General features: G+C 45.2%; 1 protein-coding gene across 12 annotated transcripts in view; it reads right to left on the bottom strand.

Moving 5' to 3' along the window:
* ABLIM2 (actin binding LIM protein family member 2) overlaps window positions 1-23,050 on the bottom strand; it is a 270,175-nt gene that overhangs the window by 36,217 nt on the left and 210,908 nt on the right. For 10 of the 12 annotated variants that reach the window (XM_090035514.1, XM_090035518.1, XM_090035523.1 and 7 more), the window contains 2 exons: window positions 16,643-16,692; window positions 10,262-10,409 (listed from right to left, as the gene is read on the bottom strand). In XM_090035514.1, coding sequence (XP_089891640.1) covers window positions 10,262-10,409; window positions 16,643-16,692 — 198 coding nt within the window. The remainder of the gene's footprint in view (window positions 1-10,261; window positions 10,410-16,642; window positions 16,693-23,050) is intronic. The other 2 variants (XM_090035516.1, XM_090035524.1) reach the window with 1 other exon arrangement.

Raw genomic sequence — 23,050 nt, 5'->3', positions numbered from 1 at the left:
CAGTCTTCATAAAGACAGGGAGAACTCCATGCTGTGTTATCAAATTTCCCTCCATTGTCAAATGGAAAAGGCATTTTTCATTTCTCATCTTACCATTGCTATGAGCTAGTACATAGTTACCTCATTTCTTCCTCAAATAGCTGCATTTCAATCATGGATCCTTTACTTTTTCATGTCCTTGTGACAAGGTATTAGATGAAATTATCTTTGTCTGCTGTTCAGGTTTTCTAGCATTATTACAGATGCTGCAAACACCTTAAACACTCGTTTCCAATTCTTATAGCATCAATCTAAATAATGGGCCAGACTTGTAGGAAGCAGAAATCTGAAATCCATCTTTTCAATGGACTTTTGTCAATTTACACTAGATAACCTGGTCCTATATGTTTAGAGAAAAGATAATTAAGAAAGGTCATGATAAAGGTAGAGGAAAAAATGAATGATGCACAGAAAAACTGTAACCGAGCATCACTCTGGTATGAGACTGCCAGAACATCAATGAAACTGAGGCAGCTAAAAATGATGAGAGAAAAAAGTGTGTGAACTCCCTTTGGAACTCATTGCCACAACATTTCACTGGGGCCAAAAGCTTTGGAGGATGTCAAAAAGGTATAGGCATTTCAATGAATAATGAGGAAGCCAATGGTTCTATTAGATGGGGAAGTAAATCCTTACGTAATATCCTCATTAACTGAGTTGTCTAGAAAAAAGATTATGAGCAAGATATTCTATGAATTGTCAAAACCAGGAATTCTTTCACCTCCTTCTGAGGAATATGACACTGATTTACTGTTTGAGACAGGAGAATGAACTATATAGATTGCCTCTCTGATCCAATATGGAATACTCTCTTCTTAAAGAAATATGGATATAATTTATTATTGCTTATTATTTGCTTTGCAACAGCACTTGCAGGTCTGTAACAGGGAACCCTAGCCCTGTCACCAGAAAGCAGGTCCACCCCTTTAAGGCCAGAACTTTATGGGCACGGCATGCTGGTAAGGAAGGGGTTAAATGCTGAGCCTGGCCAGCTGGACAGCTGACCGAAAGGGGCAAGACTATAAAAACCCTGGGCAGAACAGGAAGGCCTGCCTCTGAGAGCTCCACAGAGGACCTGGGTGAGCTGTCCAAAGGTGGGAACTAGGGAAGCCATGGGGAGATGGCAAGGACTGTAGCCAACAGAAGACAGCTGAGGCACAAGCCTTGCAAATGTAAGCTGACCTGCTGCTTTCATATTGGTTGGTGACAGTTATTATTTTTTCCTCTTTATTGAATAATCACCAGCAGTTCAGGTGAGGCTATTAGGGGAAGGAAGAGGCCCCATTTTGGCAGCTTTTGACAGGGGGTACACAGACCCCAGGCACCAGTGAGGGCACAGATTCCAGTACCAGGGAAGTCTGGTGCACCTGGGATACAATTTTGTTTTTTTGAACTGAGAGGGGCAAGTTTGAGGTCATCCCTGGGTTTGAACTTGCAGCCCCCTGGCTGTAGGGCCAGCACCCAGGCCTCTAGGCCAGCAGGGCTGGGCTCCAGATTGGAGCAGGAAAGGGGGCCACGAGCCTCAAAACACTGGAACAGGCTAGAGCCTCTGAGTCAAACCCTGTTTAGTGAGTTTAGATGGGGAAGCCTAGCTAGAGAAAAAAACAGGAGTCAGGCCCCCGTAAGTGAAAGGCCCTACCATACACAATACAATAGGCAGTCTCCCGCTCGCAAGAACATCTTCATAATAATTTTCCATCAAGACATGGCATGAGAGTATAGGGTGGGACATAAGAACTCCAAAGAAGGCTCCAAGGGCACCCCACGTAAAGTGTAGATTACCAGGGAACATGGCGCTGGGGAGGGTGACCTGCTACAGGGTCCCAATCTGGGATAAGGGATTTGTTGTGTAGAACATCTCTAAAATGAACTTATGCTCTCTGCTTCTTCCTCTCAAACGTAGAAAGGACAGTGCCAGAGGTGCACTGGCACCAGGTGCCCTCATAGTACCCCGAGAGTCGGAGGGGGGCAATAAAAAGCATCTGGCACCAACAGCCAAGTGATCCCAGTTGTGATCACAGTGGCAACTGGAAGTCACTGCTGCCCCATGCACTGGGTGTGCAACTGAGTCCTGTGCTGTTGCTGTCAGATTAATTTGGACCATTGCTGGGAAACAGATTCCTTGGTCCTAGCCCTCTCTGTTACATGGAGCAATGATGGAGAGTATATGACTTAAATAGCTAGGTATATCCCATAATACTTGTACCTAACTGTAACTATAAAAAGAACAAAGTAGCGACAATTGTGGGGTAGGAAGGATACCTGGAAGGATCATGGAGCTGCTCCTCAAGGAATCCATTGTTAAGCACTAGAGGAGAACAAGGTAATCAGGAACATCCTGCCTAGATTCACCAACAGGAAGTCATGCCTGACCAACCTGATTTCCTTCTATGATAAGGTGACAGGCTCTGCAGATGAGGGGAGAGCAGTGGCTGTGATATACCTTGACTTTAGCAAGGTTTTTGCCCCGGAATCCAATAACGTTGTATCATAACAAGGTAAGGAAATACAGACTAGATGAAAGTACTGTAAGATGGAAACATAACTGGTTGGATCATTGTGCTTAATGAGTAGGCTTTAATGGCTTATTGGTTATTTGGGAGGAGGTATTAAGTGAAGTTCCCCAGGGGTCTGTCCTGGGCTGGGTATTGTTTAACATCTTCTTTAATGATTCAGATCATAGAGTTGAGTGCATGCTGAGCAAACCTGTAAACAATACCAAGTTGGGTGGAGTTGTAGATACTCCAGAGGTTAGGGTTTGGATCCAGAATAAGCTGGTTAAACTGGAGAAATGGTCCACGATCAATCAGATACACTTCAACAAGGACAAGTGAAAGGTCCTGCACTCGGGACAAAATAACTGCATGCACAAATACAGACTAGCAAGTGACTGCCTCACTACTGCAGAAAAGGAGCTAGGAGTTACAGTAGATCATAAGCTGAATGTGAGCCAACAGTGAGCTCTTCTTGCCAAGACAGCCAACAGCATACTGGGTTGTCACAACAGGAGTGTCTTCTGAAAATCAAGGAAAGTGATTCTTCCACTCTATTCAGAACTGGTGAGGTCTTACCTGGAGTACTGTGTCCAGTTTTGGGCCTTGCACTTCAAGAAGGATATGGACAGTTTGGACAGAGTACAACACAAAGCAATAAATATGACTAGAGACCTGGGAAGCAAGACTTACGAAGAAAGGCTGAAAGTGCTAAGGTTATTTAGTTTGGAGGAGAGAAGACTGATGAGGAATTAGATCATGGTTGTGAAATACCTGAAAGGCAACTACAGAGCAGATGGAGATGTGCTTATCTCTATGACTGTGGAATCTCCATCCTTGGAAACTTTCAAGGGCTGGTGAGACAGACACCTGGATATGATGGTTTACTCAGGAAGGCTCCTGCCTTGAGCAGGGGGTTGTACTAGATGACCTCGTGAGGTCCTTTCTACCCTGCTTTCCTCTGATCCTACTTCTGTCACTGGCTGGATTTAGGTGTTAAACCCCCAGCATCATCTGGCCACTGAGAAGGTATTATGGCAGCAGAAGGACATGCTTTGAGAATGGTTTTAAACCAAATTAAACTCACTTTAACATATAATAGGAGATTTTATACTGAAGTGTTAATGAGGAATAATCATTTATTTTAGAATTAACTTGATGAATTTTGTGTATAAAAAGCAGAGAAGTGAGATACAGGCGACATCTTGTGGCCATTTGGAAAAATTCCAGGGAGAAATACTGGCAGAACTAAAGCCAACAGGAACACTTCCCTTTATTTTAATGGAGGGTATTTCACCAAGGTCTTTATTCCTCTAAACTTCTCAGGGGTTAGATATACTGGGAACATCTATACAAGACAATACCGCGTAGTGGTTACTGAGCATTTATTTAGTACTTGTACGATCGAGCACTAAGTAAACACACAGTAACTAGAGTTACTGCTCAGTAGTGCTGGCAAATGCCTTTTAAGTGATGCTAATACACTGCAGCCTAATAATACTGCACAATAGCATATTAGCACTGTTGGTGCTGTGATGTGCTATTGAGCAGTATTATTAAGCTACTGCACAGTCAGCATCTCATGTAGACGTGCCCACTTTGTATCTAATTTCTGCTTGTTTCTTTTAAGGACAGCAATCTAGAATTAGTTAGCTAATTTACTTGGGATGGCTACACACATCACATAATTCAATGCTGACTAAACACTTTTGTAATATATTGTAGTAAATTTCTTTATGTAACTGATGGATTTGTGACATTGCATCTTTACCAAGGCAGATGCTATAAATATATCAACTACATTCTTAATTGCTACTGCTCCTGCTGTTCCAACATCGTATCTGGACCATTCCAAACTTGTTTTTCAGCACATGTATAATTAGAAAATATTATAAATCAGGATCCATGCTGATAAGCGACTTTGGGGGTGTAAGTACCTTTGTAGACCTGGCCCTTTGTGCTTCAAATTATGAATGATGGCAATGAGAAACAGCATATACTTAGAAGTTACAAGTGTAAAAGTGAATCTACATTTTGTCAAAATTCTAAAAAGGATTTATAAAGGGGAAAATCCAGAAGTTTTATAGAGAGGGAAATCAGAAATGTAGGGCTGCATGGACTTTTGGAGGTCATTTAGAACCACCCCCAGCCTGAAGCAGCATCATGCATACCCAAAACATCCTGTACAAATCCTAGTCTATCCTATTGCTAAAACTACACAACTGACAATGTCACACAACCAGCCTGCGATGGGTAAGATGGGTAAGTGTCCTGCTGCTGCAAGGGTTGTCAAAATACACTCAAGAGTTCCAAGGAAGAGGGTAACATCCCATACTACAGAGAGAGACAAAACCCCCACAGTCCATACCAGTCTGACCCTGGGGTTAAATTCCTTCCTGACTCCAAGTGTGGTGATTGGTCTGATCCTGAGCAGAGGGGCAAGACTCTTTAGCCAGGAATTGCTGGGTTTTAGTCCAAGCAGGAGCACTGGCACACCTGAGTGAAACCCCCTGCTTTGGCTGCAGCCCTTACCCAATTCTTTTGAGGAAGGTAAGCCCCCACCCCTAACTGACATGTGTAGCAACAGGTGGGGAACGTTTTTTTCCTTACCCCATTTGGCAACCATCAAAATCCAGAAGCATGGGAAATACCCATAGAAGGATAGAGGCATAGTTATGCCTCGATAAACCCTAACCGATGCTTCTCTGACCTCTCCTTGAAAACCTCCAATGTTGGAGATCTCACAATTTCCCTAGGCACTCTAATCCACTGCCTCACTGCTTTACCAGTGAAGAAGTCTTTCCTGATATCTAATTTAAACATACTTTGTAGTAATTTCAAGCCATTGGTCTGCATCCCACTCTCTGAAGCAAGACAGAGAAGGTGTTCTCCCTTCTTTATGGCAGCCCTTCACACATGAGGACTGCTACCTTCTTCTTGGCGGTTCTTCACAGACAAAGATGTTAGGAAGGTAACTGCCCACACCGGCTGCAGGCCCGCTGGTCCGACTGCAGAGAGGCAAATCCTGCTGCAACAGTTGCAGGTGTATGGCTGATTGCTGCTAGATGAGGGCGTATCTTTCCTCCTACTCCTCTTCTCCACAATGCTGGGTCTGCATTGACATTCAAAGAAGGCTGCTGCCTTTTTGATTTGGAGCCACCAGGCATCATGATCTGTAGCCAATGTTTCCCACAGTTTGTGGTAAATATCACAGGCAGAAAAGTTCCCCTTACAGCACAGCCTTTGGTAGGCAGTTGTCATCCATCCAGACCATGTGGCCTGCCCACCGCAGCTGAGTCTGCAGGAGAATCGCTTCGATGCTGGTGGCTTTGGCTCTTTGTAGCACTTCCACATTGGTGACATAATCCTGCCAGTGGATCTTGAGAATGGTGCAGAGGCAGCACTGATGAAAGTGCTCAGGGAGGTGTACATGGTGGCAATATAAGACCCATGAGTCAGCACTGTACACTAGGGAGGAGATAACAGCAATTCTGTACACCTTGACTTCGGTCTGTGCCTGTAGGCTATGACTATTCCAGACTGACTTTTAGAGTCTGCCGAATTTTGCTGAGTGTTTCGTTTCAAAGTTGTTTTGACCTTTTCAATCTCAAAGTAGTGAAATCAAAATGAAACAAAAAGCCTTGAAACCGCTTTGAAATTGTTTTGAGTGCCCTCATTTCTTCTGAAAGTTTCAAAATATTTTGAGTTTTGAAGCAGCCTGGTGGCGGGAGGCAGCAGAGAGCCAGGGCTGCGCTCCAAGTGGCTCCACAGCCCCATGAAGCGGAGCCCAGTGGTGGGAGGCAGGCAGAGCCAGGGCTGCACCCTGATCAGCTCCTCCAGCCTCATGGAGCTTAGCCTGGTGGCGGGAGGTGGGCAGAGCTAGGGCTGCGCTCAGCCTCCCACTGCTGGGCTGACCTCCATGGGGCTGTGGAAACGCGCGGAGCACAGCCCTGGCTTTCCCCTGCCTCCCACCACCGGGCCAGATGAAAGGAAGCTGCAGATCCGGGGATCTGCATCCCTAGGAGGAGTCTGGCACAGCTCCGCAGCCCTCCGGGGGGTGCAGGCCCCTAGATCTGGGTGCTGGATGACAGGAGGCTGCTGCTGCTGCCTGGGGCCAGCGGCAGCATCAGTCTTCCATGGCGCTGGGTGTGGGTTGTTCCCACTGCCGGTTCCAGCTCGCAGCAGCAGCCTCCTGTCATCTGGCACACAGATCCAGGGGCCCACACCACTGGGAGGAGTCCAGCACAGCCCCACAGCCCTCCCGGGGGTGCAAGCCCCCAGATCTGTGTGCCGGATGACAGCAGGCTGCTGCTGCTGGCACTTGTCACAAGTTTTGCTTTGAACAGTTTGAAGTGCAGTTCCTGAGAAACCTCTACACCTATCCCCTTGAAACTTGGCAGACTTCATGCCCTCAGAAGGGGACACCATAGCTACAATTTTTATCTGAATCAGGCAAGAAATAACAAAGTTTTAGCCATTTTCATGATTCCCCATTATAGTCTATAGGCAAAACATCGAAACAGCAAAACAGTTTCGATGAAATAAAACAAGACAGTACTTCAAAATGAAACGAAATGATGAAACAAAACACTGTCCCTTTGAAACAGTGAAATGGACGTCAAAACAAAACAATGGTGTTTCGCACAGCCCTTGTGCCTACCACAACAAGACTCTGGTCCTGTGCTAGGCCCTGTGCTGGGTGTTGCTGTAATTCTTCCTCCCCACACCCCCAGCTTTCCACACTGTAGCCATCATGATCCATGAATTATGGAAGAGGCAAGGATTTTGGGGGCAATATCTTTCATTGGACCAATTATGTGGTTGGAATAGTTACACAAGCTTTCAAATCCAAGGCATTCTTCATCAGGTCTTCATGATAACTTAATGCAATCTTCATCAGGTCTTTATCAGGGCTTGATGAAGAAAATGTTGCATTAGAAAGCTTGTCGAACTTTATTCCAACTTTTATTCTAACCAATAAAAGCTATTACATCCAAAAAATCCTTGCCTCTTTTTAAGAGTAAGGGTAATCTGGGTGGGAAATGACCCTAAACTAATCATTCAGCCAATCATTTATAGATCTTCTTTAGCATAATGACAGAGCCCAGTATGAAGGGCACTATCACAATACAGCAAGTCTTTTCTTAAAGAACTAGTAACTTGCTTTCCTTTAGGCCTGCTATTTTAAATGAATGGAAGTGTATTTAAATAAATAATCAAACAATTTATATTGAACCATTTATTGATACTGTGTTTTGAGTGGATAAGCTTTTGTAATTAACATTGATCTTTCAAAACAGAAGTGTAACTGCCCTTAGAAGAAAAGTTGAAATACACAATGGATAGATGTACAGTGATTGAGTACATGAGCTTGACACATTATGCATGCGGCTACGTACTTAACATAATACGCCTATGTATGCCCAAGTTACTGTAACCACACGATGTCTATTAAGAATTCACAAGAAAGGATTAATACAGCTTTGGAGAATGAATCAATTTTAAACAAAACACCAATACAAGGGATGGCTTAAAACAACAGCCAGGCTGGCTGACCTGCTCCACCGGGCTTTAAACTAAGCCCGCTGGGGGATGGGGGGACTACTGTCACTGCTGGCCTGCAGAACGACCCTTGCAAAGCCAGCGGACCAAGGCACTTAAGGGAGACTGCCCCTGCGCCAGCCCTGGCACAATCTGTTTGCCCCATTTTTTGTGCTGTGGGCTTTTTTAACACCAGGATCTCCTGGTATCAAAAAATGCCCCTGTGGTGCAAATTAACAGTGTGGGGAATACCTGCATGTGCGATGTATGGCACTACAGACGGGTCTGTGGCGCCGCATACTGCATGTGCACACTCATCTGGATGTACCCTATGATGCCTAGCTACTCAAGGCTTCAATTGTGGCTTACCTCAAGCCCTGTAAGGAGGAGTGCACTGTTGCCTTTGCCCAGAAGCAGATCTGAAGAAAGCAGAGAGTCTTTTCTATCTCAGAGAGTGTCTCTCAAGAGCCTCAGTTCCCTCTTGCTGTGTGAGGGAAATAACCTGTGCCAAATCTATGCCTAGCATACGTTATTTCCACTGGCACACCAGCCACACTGAGCAACTAATCGGATTGAGGGGCAGGGCTAATGTTCTGCCTGCCTCCTATTCAAGAAGGTAGGATTAGCTAAGCAGCGACTAATCATAGAACCTTAACATATCATAGAAAGTATCATAGAAAATTAAGGTTGGAAGGGATAGTCAGGAAGTCATCTAGATCAACCCCCTGTTCAAAGCAGGACCATCGCCAACTAGATTACCCAGCCAAGGCTTTGCCTAGTTGGGTCTTAAAAACCTCCAAGGATGGAGATTCCACAACCTCTCTGGGAAACCAGTGCTTTACTGCCCCCTAAAAGAGAGAGAGCTTTTCCTAGTATCTAACCTAAACTTCCCTTGCTGCAACTTGAGACCTTTGCTCCTTGTTCTGTCATCTGTCACCACTGAGAACAGTCTAGCCCCATCCCCTTTGGAAGCACCCTTCAGGTAGTTGTAAAAAGTGGAAGCTATACTGAAGGAAAGAAATGATTTTAGGTTGGCAGGAAAAAAAATAGGCATAGGAGCAACTGGATAACATTAATAAGAGAGGAAAAAATAAGCTGAATAGCAAGGGGGGAAAAGTCCTACATGTCATGGCTTTTTAGTTGCTAAATCCTAAAGTACATTGTAGAAGCCCTCACTTAGGACACTCGACAAGACACTGATAATGTCACCCAAAGAGAAATTTTTCATTGACAGATGGGTGACATTCTAAACCAGGGACGCTTTTTTTTTTATCTCTGATCTTTATGGTTCCACATTTTATGTGTGATTAGAAAATCGAAGAAAAACAAGTGACTGGCAGTACAACAACAGGACCATTGACAATTACATGAAGAAACCTATGATACAGTATTTTGCTTGTACAGAATAATCATCCATCTCATGTCACATGCCACACACAACTAGGAGCCTGCACAGCTTATGTATACATTACTATTAGTTGTGTCTGGATGTTATGAGCTTGCAGCATTAGGAATTAACTTTGCAAGCACAGGGTATTTTGTGAAGCATTTCCTTTCTGTGAAACATTCAATGGCATGTGAGAGAGAAAATCCTCTCGGTTTTGTTCAGTGAAATTTTCAGATCTAAAACTATTTTTTTTTCTTTCATCTTTACACCCTAGCAACAAATTTTGCTGCATCTGTTTTTCCCCTTCCTGGTACAGCAAAGCCATAATTTCCATAATATGAGCTGATGGAGCTAGCTATCACATTACTAAAATACCCACATGACTGGCATATTATTTTCACTGCCACATATACCTTACCTGAATGCATTTTTTTTTTTTTGGAAAACTGTTTCTCCAAACCCTTTACCCTAAGTGACCTGTGTCTCTCTAGCCTGGTGTTGCAGGAGGATTTCTCTTAGGGCAGTTGCTGTTCATAGGTAGTTTCTTTTAAAGTTGTCAACCTCTTCCAGACTTATGGACCAAGAATAATTTTTAGGCTTCTTTTAGTTTTGATGAGTATGTCCTTCCTTGCCTCATTCAGAGTGAACCGTCTAGAAATCAGCTTTCTATAACAAAGATTAACCAGGAATTTCTATTTTTTTTAAAGAAGGAACTTTTGAGCAGACGGTTAAGGCCCAATTCAAAGAATGACAATATGTGGCTAGTTAGTCAAGTTATTAGTCACAGAAGATAAATACTTACGGGAATATACAGTGGTTGCATTTTCTTGTGTTTGCTGGAACTGTTCTCTGTCAGTTCCAGGAGCATGAGATAGTGACCGAGTATCTGAATCTGGTGAATTAGTTCTGGCATCCATTTCTCCTTTCAGAATCAACCAACTGGTCTTTAGCTGAAGAGAACAAAGATCAGTATTAACATGTGTATTCATTTCTACAAATTCACCAACATGGGAATTTTTTCTGATACATTTTTACGTAGAGGGATATTCAGTATCAATCATTCACCCAGCCACAAGAATGAAAGACACAGATTGCATTCATCATGGTAAACTCTGCTAGCCTGCTCCACCAGGCTTTAAACTAAGCCCGCTGGGGGATGGGGGGACTACTGCCACTGCTGGCCCGCTAAGCGGCCCTTGCAAAGCCAGCAGACCAAGGCACTTAAGGGAGCCCACCCCTGCCCCAGCCCTGGCACAATCTGTGGGCAAGGCAAGAGCCCCCAGGAGCACACTTGCCTGCCTGTACACTAATGCCAGGAGCCTGGGCAACAAGCAGGACGAGCTCGTCCTCCTGCTCAGTGCAAAGAATTATGACGTCATTGGGATAACGGAGACCTGGTGGGACTCCACCCATGACTGGACCACGGGGATAGAGGGCTATACCCTGTACAGGAGGGATCGTGTTGACAAAAGGGGCGGGGGTGTAGCTCTTTGTGTGAAGGAAAGCTACATGTCCCTGCAAGCTGATGTTGGCGACCGGCATGGACAGCTAGAGACCCTCTGGGTAAAAATTCGTGGAGAATACGGCACAGGGGACACAACGGTGGGAGTCTACTACAGACCTCCCACTCAAAGTCCCGAGCTTGACCAGGAGTTCGCCCGGGAACTGACTGAGGCTGCTTGCTCCAGGGCCTTGGTTGTCATGGGTGACTTCAATTACCCGGACATCTCCTGGGAAGATCACTCAGCTAAATCCGAGCAGTCACAAAGCTTTCTCTCGTGCGTGAATGACCTCTACCTGACTCAAGAAGTCTATGGGCCAAGGAGAGGCAAAGCGCTGCTCGACCTGGTACTGGCTACGCAGGAGGACCTAATTGGCGACCTAGTGATCGATGGGAAGCTGGGTGACAGCGACCATGAGCTGATCACCTTCACCATATGCCATAAAGCTGGCAAGTCAGTCAGTCAGCAACACAGAAGTCCTTGACTTCAGAAAAGCCGACTTTGACAAGCTCAAGAGGCTTGTCGGTCAGGCCCTCAGGGACCGTGACCTCAGGGAGATGGGAGTTCAAGAAGAGTGGTTGCTTCTCAAGGAAGCGATCCTCAGTGCACAAGCTAAATCTATTCCAACACGGAGGAAAGGCAGCAAGAAGGCACAGCAGCCCTCCTGGCTCTCTAGGGACCTAGCGGACCTCCTGCGGCTAAAAAGGAAAGCCTACAAAGGATGGAGGACGGGATTCACCTCCAAGGAGGATTATTCTGCACTGGTGTGGTCCTGCAGGGAGCAAACCAGGAAAGCCAAGGCTGCAACTGAACTTCAACTAGCTTCAAGCATCAAGGACAACAAAAAGTCCTTTTTCAGATATGACGAAAAGCAAGGGCAACGTTGGACCCCTGCTAAACCAGATGGGGCAACTGACAACTGACGCCCAGGAAAAAGCCAACCTATTAAATAGGTACTTTGCGTCAGTCTTTCATTGGTCCCATGGGACGCCCATGCCTACTATGGGACAGGGAGATCCGGGTGATGGGGATCCCCTACCCTCCATAAATGCTGACATCGTGAAGGAACATCTTGAGAAGCTGGATACCTTCAAGTCAGCCGGCCCTGACAATCTGCACCCCAGGGTACTCAAGGAGCTGGCGAGCGTCATAGCCCAGCCCCTGGCACGGATCTTTGAAAACTCCTGGCGCTCTGGTGTAGTGCCCGAAGACTGGAAGAAGGGCAATGTGGTGCCGATCTTCAAGAAAGGGAGGAGAGTGGATCCGGCTCACTACAGGCCCATTAGCCTGACTTCTATCCTGGGGAAGATCTTAGAAAAGTTTATTAAGGAGGCCATCCTTGATGGACTGGCCCAGGCTAATATCCTAAGGGATAGCCAACATGGGTTTGTTGCGGGTAGGTCTTGTTTGACCAATCTCGTTTCCTTCTATGACCAGGTGACCTATCACCTGGACAAGGGAGAAGAGATTGATGTCATATATCTTGACTTCAAAAAAGCTTTTGATCTGGTATCCCATGATCACCTCTTGGCCAAACTGCCCAGTTGTGGCCTTGGCTCCACCACAATCCACTGGCTGGGAAATTGGCTCTGTGGTTGAACCCAGAGGATTTTAATTGATGGCAGTCACTCATCGCGGTGCCCTGTGACCAGTGGGGTCCCTCAAGGCTCTGTCCTTGGACCCATACTGTTCAACATCTTCATTTAATGATGTGGACATTGGAGTTAGGAGTGGACTGGCCAAGTTTGCCGATGACACCAAACTTTGGGGCAAAGCATCCACGCCAGAAGATAGGCGGGTGATCCAGGCTGACCTGGACAAGCTCAGCAAATGGGCAGACGAGAACCTCATGGTGTTTAACACCAAAAAATGCAAGGTTCTCCACCTTGGGAGGAAAAACCTGCAGCTTCCTTATAGGCTCGGCAGTGCTACGTTGGATAGCACTACAGAAGAAAGAGACTTGGGGGTCATCATTGACCACAAGATGAACATGAGCCTGCAATGCGATGTTGCGGCTAATAAAGCGACGAAAACGCTGGCTTGCATCCATAGATGCTTCTCGAGCAAATCCTGGGACATCATTCTTCCCTTGAACTTGGCCTTGGTGAGGCCACAGCTGGAGTACTGCGTCCAGTTTTGGGCTCCACAATTCGAAAAGGATGTGGAGAAGCTTGAGAGAGTCCAGAGGAGAGCCACGCGCATGATCAGAGGTCAGGAAAACAGATCTTACGATGATAGGCTGAGAGACATGGGACTCTTTAGCCTGGAAAAGCGTAGGCTCAGGGGTGATCTGATGGCCACCTATAAGTTTATCAGGGGTGACCACCAGGATCTGGGGGAATGTTTGTTCACCAGAGCGCCCCAAGGGATGATGAGGTCGAACGGTCACAAACTCCCGCAAGACCGTTTCAGGCTGGACATAAGGAAGAATTTCTTTACTGTCCGAGCCACCAAGGTCTGGAACAGTCTGCTAGTGGAGGTGGTTCAAGCACCTACATTGAACACCTTCAAGAGTAAATTGGATGCTTATCTTGCTGGGATCCTATGACCCCAGCTGACTTCCTGCCCTTTGGGCAGGGGGCTGGACTTGATGTTCTCCCGAGGTCCCTTCCAGCCCTGATGTCTATGAAGTTTATCAATTAGATTCATATGCCACTCTCCCAAAAAAGTCTCAGGGCCGCTCAGAATATAAACAAGATAAATCATAATCATGGACCTAGTGCTGGCCATGGGTGATGACCTGGTGAGGGGGCTGCGGGTGCTCAGCCACCTGGGCGACAGCGATCATCGCGTGCTGGAATTCACCATCCAGCGCAAGGTGGCAAAGGCATGCAGTAAGACAGCGGCCCTAGATGTTAGAAGGGCAGACTTCAATGAGCTAAGGAGGATAGTTGGAGAAGTGCTGAGGTCCCTGAGGGGAGGGGAGCCAGGTCCAAGGAGAGTGGTTGCTTCTTAAGGAGACGATCCTCCAAGCCCAAAGGAAAGTAATCCCAACGAGGATCAAAAGGAACAAGAGAGCACACAAGCCTCCATGGCTCACCAAAAGCATCTGGGAATGTCTCCTTGCTAAAAAGGAGGCTTACACCCAATGGAAAGAAGGGGTCATCACCAGCGAGGACTATTCTGTACTTGCTCAGGGATGTAGGGGGGTAGTTAGGAAGGCCAAGGCAGAGATGGAACTGGGACTAACTTCCCAGATTAAGGACAATAAGAAGCCCTTTTTTAAATACATAGGGGGTAAAAAGAAGGTCCCGGGTAATGTGGGGCCCTTGCCGGACCCGTTGGGAAACTTGGTTGTCACACCAGACGGCAAAGCTAACAAGTTTAACGATTTCTTTGCCTCCATCTTCCTAAGGGACCAGAACAGCCACCTCCCTGCTGGGCCCCCCTCGGGCCCTGGGGAAGGCACACCTGGGCCACGGGTTAGTGAGGATTTAGTAAGGGAGCTTCTGGAGGGGCTGGATGTATTCAAGTCAGCCAGTCCAGATGATCTCCACCCTAGAGTTCTAAAGGAATTGGCCGAGGTCATTGCAAGTCCCCTGGCACGGCTTTACGAGCACTCGTGGTGCTCTGGTAAGGTACCGGAGGACTGGAAGAGAGCCAACGTGGTTCCCATCTTCAAAAAAGGGGGGAAGGAGGACCCAGGAAACTATAGTCTGGTTAGTCTTACCTCAATCCTAGGCAAGCTGTTCGAGAAAATTATGCTGGCACACATCCAGGAGGGGCCAGCAGGGGACTGCATGCTTAGGGGCAACCAACATGGGTTCATCAGTGGCAGGTCCTGTGAGACCGACCTGGTGGCATTTTACGATCAGATCACCAAATCATTAGATGCAGGAGTAGCAGTGGATATAGTCTTCCTGGACTTCCGGAAGGCTTTTGACACTGTCTCTCACCCCGTTCTCATTAAGAAACTGGGGGGTTGTGGTGTAGACACCCACACAGTCAACTGGGTCGCCAACTGGCTGGAGGGCTGCACCCAGAGGGTGGTAGTGGATGGGTCCTTCTCAACCTGAAAGGACGTGGGCAGTGGGGTTCTGCAGGGCTAGGTCCTCGGGCCCGCACTGTTCAACATCTTCATCAGTTATTTGGACGAGGGGGTAAAAAGCACCCTGTTCAAATTTGCTGATGACACTAAGATGTGGGGGGGATGTGGGCACACTGGAAGGATGCAACAGGCTACATACAATCAGACCTAGACAGGTTACAAGGGTGGGTGGACGAGAATAGGATGGGGTTCAACACAGACAAGTGCAAGGTGATGCACCTCGGGAGGAACAACCGGCACCATACCTACAGGTTGGGGAACTCCCCTCTTGTCAGCACGGAGGCGGAAAAGGATCTGGGGGTCAGCATTGACTCCAGGATGAACATGGGCCGGCAGCGTGGGGAGGCAGTCAGGAAGGCCAACTGCACCTTGTCATGCATCCACAGATGCATCTCGAGCAGGTCCAGGCACTGGTTAGGCCGCAGCTGGAGTACTGCATCCAGTTCTGGGCGCTGCACTTTAGGAGGGATGTGGACAGCATGGAGAGGGTCCAGAGGAGGGCCACTCGCATGATCAGGGGAAGCAGGGCAGGCCCTACGAGGAGAGGCTACGGGGCCTGAACCTGTTCAGCCTCCAAAAGAGAAGGCTGAGGGGGGATCTTGTGGCCTGTTATAAACTAGTCAGGGGGGATCAGCAGGCATTGGGGGATTGGCACTGTTCCCCCAAGCACTACAAGGAGTGACCAGGAATAACGGTCACAAGCTGGCAGAGGGTAGGTTTAGGCTAGATATCAGGAGGCGCTACTTCACGGTCAGGGCGGCTAGGGTCTGGAACCAGCTTCCAAGAGAAGTGGTGCAGGCTCCTACCCTGGGGGTGTTTAAAAGGAGGTTAGATGAACACCTTGCTGGGGTCGTTTGACCCCAGTAGTCTTTCCTGCCATGGCAGGGGGTCGGACTAGATGATCTGCTCAGGCCCCTTCCGACCCTAGAAACTATGAAACTATAAAGGAGATAAATTATTATCATAAAATGGTAAGTGATAAAACAATTCCCTAAACAATACCCCCAAATTTCTAGCTACTAGAAATTTTTAATATCACTGTGGGTGCATCTACACGAGATGTTTGCTGTGGAGTTGAGTAATTTACTCTGCAGTAAAATACCACCATCTACTTGTGTGGTGCTATTAGGATGGAGTAAACTCTGCCATAGGATAGTACTGCAACTCCTAGAAGCAATACATCTGGTATGAACTGTGCTGGAATTTATTCAGTCACATTAATTGCACATGTAGATGCACCCAGTGTGTTGGAGCTAGGTGTCCTATTAATTGAAATTGTTAATTGAATGCTCTCTCTATTTCAGATCATGGTCTTTTTCTTTCTTCTTTTTTTAATGATTCCCATTATTCATCAAAACATTTTATTTAACAAAAAGTATGTTAAATAAAACCAGAACATCCACTGGACCTAGAAGACTGAGTAAATGAGTGGACTGGTTGCTGTAATTCTTATATTTTGTCAGAACAATAGAGGGGCGATGCGTTTCTAAAAATTCTGTCTAGGACTGAATGCATATTTGGCACTATAAAATGTCCAGCATGATCAATAATGATAAATTCATTAAAACATTTTAAAACAATAGAAAAACGCTAACAGACTATGTTGGGGTTTTTTGCATCATCTGACTGTTACCTTCTTATCTTGATCTAAACTTCCATTCTCCCCTTCAGATCTTCTTGCTGCTAAAAGAAAAAATATGTTGAAGGGTTAAAGTAGTTTCTCTTCACTGTCCTTTTTTTGTTTTTTTAGCATTTTGATTGTGATCCTGTTTCAGGATTCTAAAAAGAACATTAAAATCCAACCCCCATCCCCACAGGAACATGGGTATGGTGCCAGCCTTGTTTAAAGTAACTTTTGAAATGATCAAAGTGATTCAAATGCTCTAAGTTTAAAATCCACTCACAACAGAATTTTAACCTACTTTTTTAGGTTGGATGGCTGGATGCTACTTTTGTGCACTTGACTGGAGGAGGGGGAGTAAAGCACACAGTAACTTAGAGTCAGATTGTGGGCCATCCTTATACCACTGCTCAAGGGCGTAAACCACTTCTATTTTTCTCTGTGTTGCCATGTGGATGGTAATAAAAACGATCACTGGGGTATATAGCTAGATCTGCATATCTAGTCTGCACCACTCCCCCTGTTGGCAGGTAGACAATGGGCAGTACCTTGGTTCTACCATCTGACTAGGACAGACAGGAAAGGTGAGCCAGTGGAAAGGAAGGGTGGGGAGATGGGGAAGAGACATGTCCTCCTTTAAAGTTTTTTTTTCAGTAATTATTTCACCCCAGCAGTGGAGGAAAATTATGATATCAGAGAAAAAAATCCTCCACCAGGCTCCTTCTAAACTATGCTACGCTGCTTAAAAATTGCAGCAGAAAACCTCTTGATCCAGTCCTTAATGATCAACATTATGGCATCAGAAAGAGAAAAGGTTTTACAGTGGTTACAGTCACCCACAGCCCAGTAGATTATTTTCTGAGTCTATCACTTTGCTGGAGAACAGTCTGGTAAAGAACCTTTGCTGATATTATCTTGCCACTACGTGGTATTTCTTATTCCTATTAGAACCTCGGTATCTTCTCCTCTCCTTCAGTTTTCTGGCCACTTTTGTCCTTTAGTTTCAGAGAGACAAGAATCCAATTGCACACAACACTGATACACATGAGATACCAACTCCTAAATCCTTTGCACTACTGCAAAACTCTGTAGTTAAATTCATATTAGAATGAAACTGGAGTAACACGGGTGTATCTTAAGCTCTCCTTATTCATGGGACTTTTACTACTTCTGCTCTCCAGAATATTTCATTTCAACTCTACAGATCCAAAGTGCAGGTATATATAAAAATGGTATAATTTTAACACTAGAAGAAATGTCCAATATAAAATGTGGGTGATATATTTTATTGGTACAACTGCATGGTTGGGATAAACTGAGACATGCTTTTAAGTATCACATTACCCTTCTTCAGGTCTCTCCTGGCTACAATATCAGTTCAGTACTACCAATATGTGTCAAACTTGTATTTCTGAAACTTTGCTGCCTGCAACAGACAAACAGCTCCATTGTAGTGTTTTTTTCCTTAGCTAAAATTTCTAGTCAGTAATTTTTAATCTTCATAATAAAATGATGAATGAAACACTACGACCAGGACTAGAAATAAGCTCAGGAAATTTAGAGGTATGAGACTATAATCCAGGAGTGAATATTGGATATATTTGAATTTTATTTCATGCTCATCCTGAAAAACCAATGCTTCTGAAAAAGTTTTAGTTTTCACAAATTGGCATTTTTTGTAAAAAACCAATCCATCTGGTCCTTGAAAACAATTTGATCATACATAGTCACAAAAAGGAAACCAGCCCACCAACTGTTAGCACCAACTTAGTGAAGGGACACGTGGAGGGGCTGGATGTGTTTAAGTCAGCAGGCTCAGATGATCTTCATCCAAGGGTGCTGAAGGAATTGGCCAGTGTGATAGCAGAGCCACTGGCACGGTTGTTTGAGCACTCGTGGTATTCAAGTAAGGTCCCAGAGGACTGGAAAAGGTCCAATGTGGTCCCTATTTTCAAGAAGGGGAGGAAGGAGGATCTGGGTAACTGTAGACTGGTTAGTCTCACCTCTATCCCAGGAAAACCTTTGAAAAAATTATTAAGGGTCACATCTGTGGGAGTCCAGTGGGAAAAACAATGCTGAAGGGCAACCAGCATGGAATCGTAGCAGGTAGATCCTGCCTGACTATCCTTGTTTCTTTTTATGACCAGGTCACAAAATACTTAGATGCAAGAACTGAGGTAGATGTCATTTACTTGTATTTTAAGAAAGCCTTCAATATAGTATCTCATCTGATTCTCACAGATAAACTGAGTGGCTGTGATGTAGATGATTACACGGTCAGGTGGGTGGCAACTTGGCTTAGGGGTCACACCCAGAGAGTGGTGGTGGATGGGTTGGTATCAACCTGGAAAGATGAAGGCAGTGGAGTCCCACAGGGCTTGGTCTTTGGACCTGTGGTGTTTAACGTCTTCAGCAGTGACTTGGATTAGGATGTAGAAAGCACTCTGTCCGAATTCTCATATGATACCAAATTATGGGGTAAAGTTAACACACTAGAGGGTAGGGAATGAATCCAGGCAGATTTGGACAGGTTGGAAAAGTAGGCAGAACAGAATAGGATGCAGTTCAACAAGGACAATTGCAAGGTGCTACACCTAGGTTGAAGGAATCACCAGTGTGCTTAAGGCTGGGAGAGGACCTGCTCAGCAGCACAGCAGTGGAAAGGGATCTCAGAGTCATTGCTGACAACCAAGATGAACATGAGTTGTCAATGTGATGAAGTGATCAGTAAAGCCAACTGCACGTTATCATACATTAGCAGGTGCATGACAAACAGGTCCAGGGAGGTGATACTTCCCCTTCATGCAGAATGGGTCAGGCCACAGTTGGAGTACTGCATCCAGTTTTGGGTGCCACACTTCAAGAGGGATGTCGACAACCCTGAGAGGGCCACTCATATGGTTAGGGACCTGCAGGCAAAGCCCTAGGAGGAGAGATTGAGGGCCCTGGATCTCTTCAGCCTGTGCAAGAGAAGGCTGAGAGGTGATCTTGTGGCCATTTGTAAATTCATTGGTGAGGAAAGGGGGTAGCAGCAAGGAATAGGAGATGCTCTGTTAAGCAGGGCACCCCTTGGAGTAACTAGGAACAATGGCCACAAACTGATGGAGAGCAGATTGAGGTTAGACAGCAAGAAGGACTTCTTTAGAGTAAGGGTTGCCAGAATCTGGAATGGGCTTCCAAGCATGGTAGTGCTCTCCCCTACCTTGGGGGGTCTTTAAGAGGAGACTGGACAATCACTTGGCCAGGGTCATCTAACCCCAGGGCAGGGGGTTGGATGAGATGATCTGCAAAGGTCTCTTCTGACCCAAACATCTATGAAATTAGGGTCCAGAGAGACCATTTGAGTCCATACTATTCAGACATAGGTCTCAACGCCGTGGAGCTCCATTGTAGATTATATGACTTCAGGGAGTCTAAACAAAGTCAGTAATGAGATACATGACTTCAACATCCTACCTTTTCAATAGTCTTGGATCTATAGATCTTTGGCACCCAAATCAAAGTGGCTTAACTTTCACAAGTGTTGAGCATTAGTTTAAGTGTTATTAAGAAAACTCAGCTCTTCTGATGGTTGTGAGGCACCCAGACTTGAACATCTGAACCTTTTATTTGAATCAGTGGTGACACTGGTGAAGGTCAAGCACTTCCATAAAGTTTAGGGCCAGATTCTATTCCACCCATTATGAGGTACAAGGATGTAGATGCCTAAGTGCAATTTTTATTTCATACTGCTTGAAGCCTTGAAAACTATTAATACACAAGGTGGGAGGGTCCTTTTCCTCTCTGTTCTTTTTCTGACTTAATATTAAGAGTCAAATCATGGAATATTAAAAGAGTAAATTCAATATGGATTTTCAGGGATGGATGAACGGGATCAGATAGAATTGTGCTTAGGCACCTAAGTCCTTTTGACTAAGTACAGACAGTCAAAAAGACTAAGGCTGAAGTGACCCAATCTTTGCAGGTTAGTCTAAGATGCATAGATAGAACAGGTAAGTTAGAGAATAGACATTCACTTTTGTTTCTGGAAATGCCTGTAGTAGCCCAGACCAGAAGCCGGGGGGGGGGGGCGGGCGGGAAGGAGAGGGTTGCTAGAGCATGCCTCTTTGCTTGGCTGGAACAGATAGTTTGGGACAAGGCTATCACACTCACCCTGCAAGTGGGGGTGGGAGGGGTTGAGGAGTTGCAAAGCATCCTGGGATGCTGGGGGACTGTGAGTTAACTTGAATCTGGAAGGGATCTGGGACAGAAGTTTAATAAACCAATTTAACCTAAATCAGTTATGTCTGATACTATACCCATCCAGGTGTATATTAAGCTGATTTTGGTCATTTTGAGGCAGTTTATGTGCACTGAACTTCTGTTGTATTATAGATTTGAACTGGTTTCCCATAGCTTATACCTGTTTATGTTTAATTTCTGTCCCTAGCCTCTAAATGCCTAATACATTAAATGGAATCTTGACCTTACTGTTTTGCTGTAGAAGCAGATGTTTAAAAAATGTGAAGACAAAGAAGTAATAGACAAATAAATACCCCTCTGTTTCTAATGCCCACTTCAAAACTTGAATTACAACCTGTGACTCTTCTACCACATTTTTATAGTTTTCTAAGGTTAAGCCTATAATAGAAACACAGAAGCTCTTAGCCATAGTGTATCTTGCCGAGCACTGCTGTAATTGAGACCTTCCAAAGCTAAATGTTTTGGAAGAGCTTCTTGAACTCTCTGTTTTAAAGAACACTTTTGTGCTTGTTTGTTCAAACTTGGTTTCTTCAATGAAAGAATGTTCTCTGGCACTAATTCCTGTGTGTCCTAGTTCAGTGTCCCTTTAGCTCAAGAAGCTAAATCATCAATTGCTAATATACTTATTCTTTAGCAAAAAGATTTATACAACATTTGCTGGGAGACCCCCCAGAACAAAAGGTGGCTTCTATTAGTTTTTACATTATAATGGAAAGTTCACAGCTTTCATTTTTGTTTTGATTTAGAACAACTTTGTATATATGTATAAAAATTTGTATATATACTTATTTGGAAACAGAAGCAACTTTGCTATTTTCTTTGCTCCCTTTTAGAACTTTATTTATATATTAAATTAAATTAAAATATACCTAAGATTAAAATATACCTCCTCGGTGTGCTATAGAGGGTGTATCTATATGTTAATTAATGAATCATAATTATGATGCATTAAGTTTACTGCCTGTGATAACAGGTACTAACTTAATGCACCATAATTGGTAGAGATGCACCAATACATTTGTATTGTATCAGCACCGATAAAAGGAAAGTTAACATTATCAGCAACTGGCTTTTTTTGGCTGAAGTGGCTGATTAATGTAGCCAATAATTGGTGCATGCATGTGTGCAGCCACAGCATGTATGTGGCCAGCCCAGCAGCTTGGAGAGCAGTGTCCGGCTGGTAAGTCAGTTGGGAGGGAAGGGGTGTGTGTGTGTGGGGGGGAGATCAAGGCCCCCCATGGTGAGGAAGGGTGTGGGGCTGGGGTAGGTGCAGGGACAAGTACTGCCCAGCTGGGGTGGGGCATGGGATGGAGCTGCGAGTGCTGGGAGGTGTGGGGGGCAGCTCCCACTGCTGCACACACCCCTGGGGGATGCATATACCCCCCCAGATCTGGGCACAGAGTGAGGGCAGGCTGCTGTTGTGATCTGGGGTCAAGGGCAAAGCCAGGCTCTTCCTGGTGGGGAGTGTCCTATTGAATGTAATAGTTTGAATTCTTGTAATAAATACCCATTAGCCAGTTTAGGAAAAAGGCACAGTTCATCTTCTTATCTAGGCTCGCTGCTTGTTTTTGCCTATGTGCTGAATGACTTGGTTCTTGAATTTTATCTCTAGAGGCCTTTAACAAAGTTAACCTAAAAACGCCCCTTAAGCAAACATTCGGAGAGATCCAAACCTAGGGGCTTTCAAAGAGGTCACTGAAGTGGTCTGGAAAATCTCCCAGAAACTGAATAGTCAGCGGACAAATTCTGTTGCAGAAGACCAACAGAAAGAAGCGGAAATATCTTAAGTAAGATCCGAGCCCAAATTTGGGAGTAGTGACAGGTTTGGGTAGGAGGGGCCGAAGACGGCAACTCATGCAGTATATAAACTGTAATCTACAGTCCCAATCTGGAGGTAACCTCTCTTGCAGAACACCGAAGGAAGAATTGCAAGCATAGGCTGGATCAGACTGATCGCCTGAACCTCCCTCTCCGTGAACAAGAACTCCTGTTCACGCTGAAGCCGCAGAGTGCCTGAGGCTTGTTCCTATCACTGCTGAGACCAACCCTAAAACCATAACAAGAATGAAAGTATATCGGGGGATTTGGTTTCTTGGAATTCTAGGATTGTAAGCATACCATGAGAAATGACCTTTACTTGTAATTGTAGTTGTTTTTGTAATACTAATTCTTATAGCA

The sequence above is a fragment of the Crocodylus siamensis genome, chromosome 2 (assembly GCF_052110815.1).
Source record: "Crocodylus siamensis isolate JL-2025a chromosome 2, ASM5211081v1, whole genome shotgun sequence".
Taxonomy (NCBI): domain Eukaryota; kingdom Metazoa; phylum Chordata; order Crocodylia; family Crocodylidae; genus Crocodylus; species Crocodylus siamensis.
Note: the sequence above shows the minus strand (reverse complement) of the source record. Positions and strands in the feature narration are given on the sequence as shown.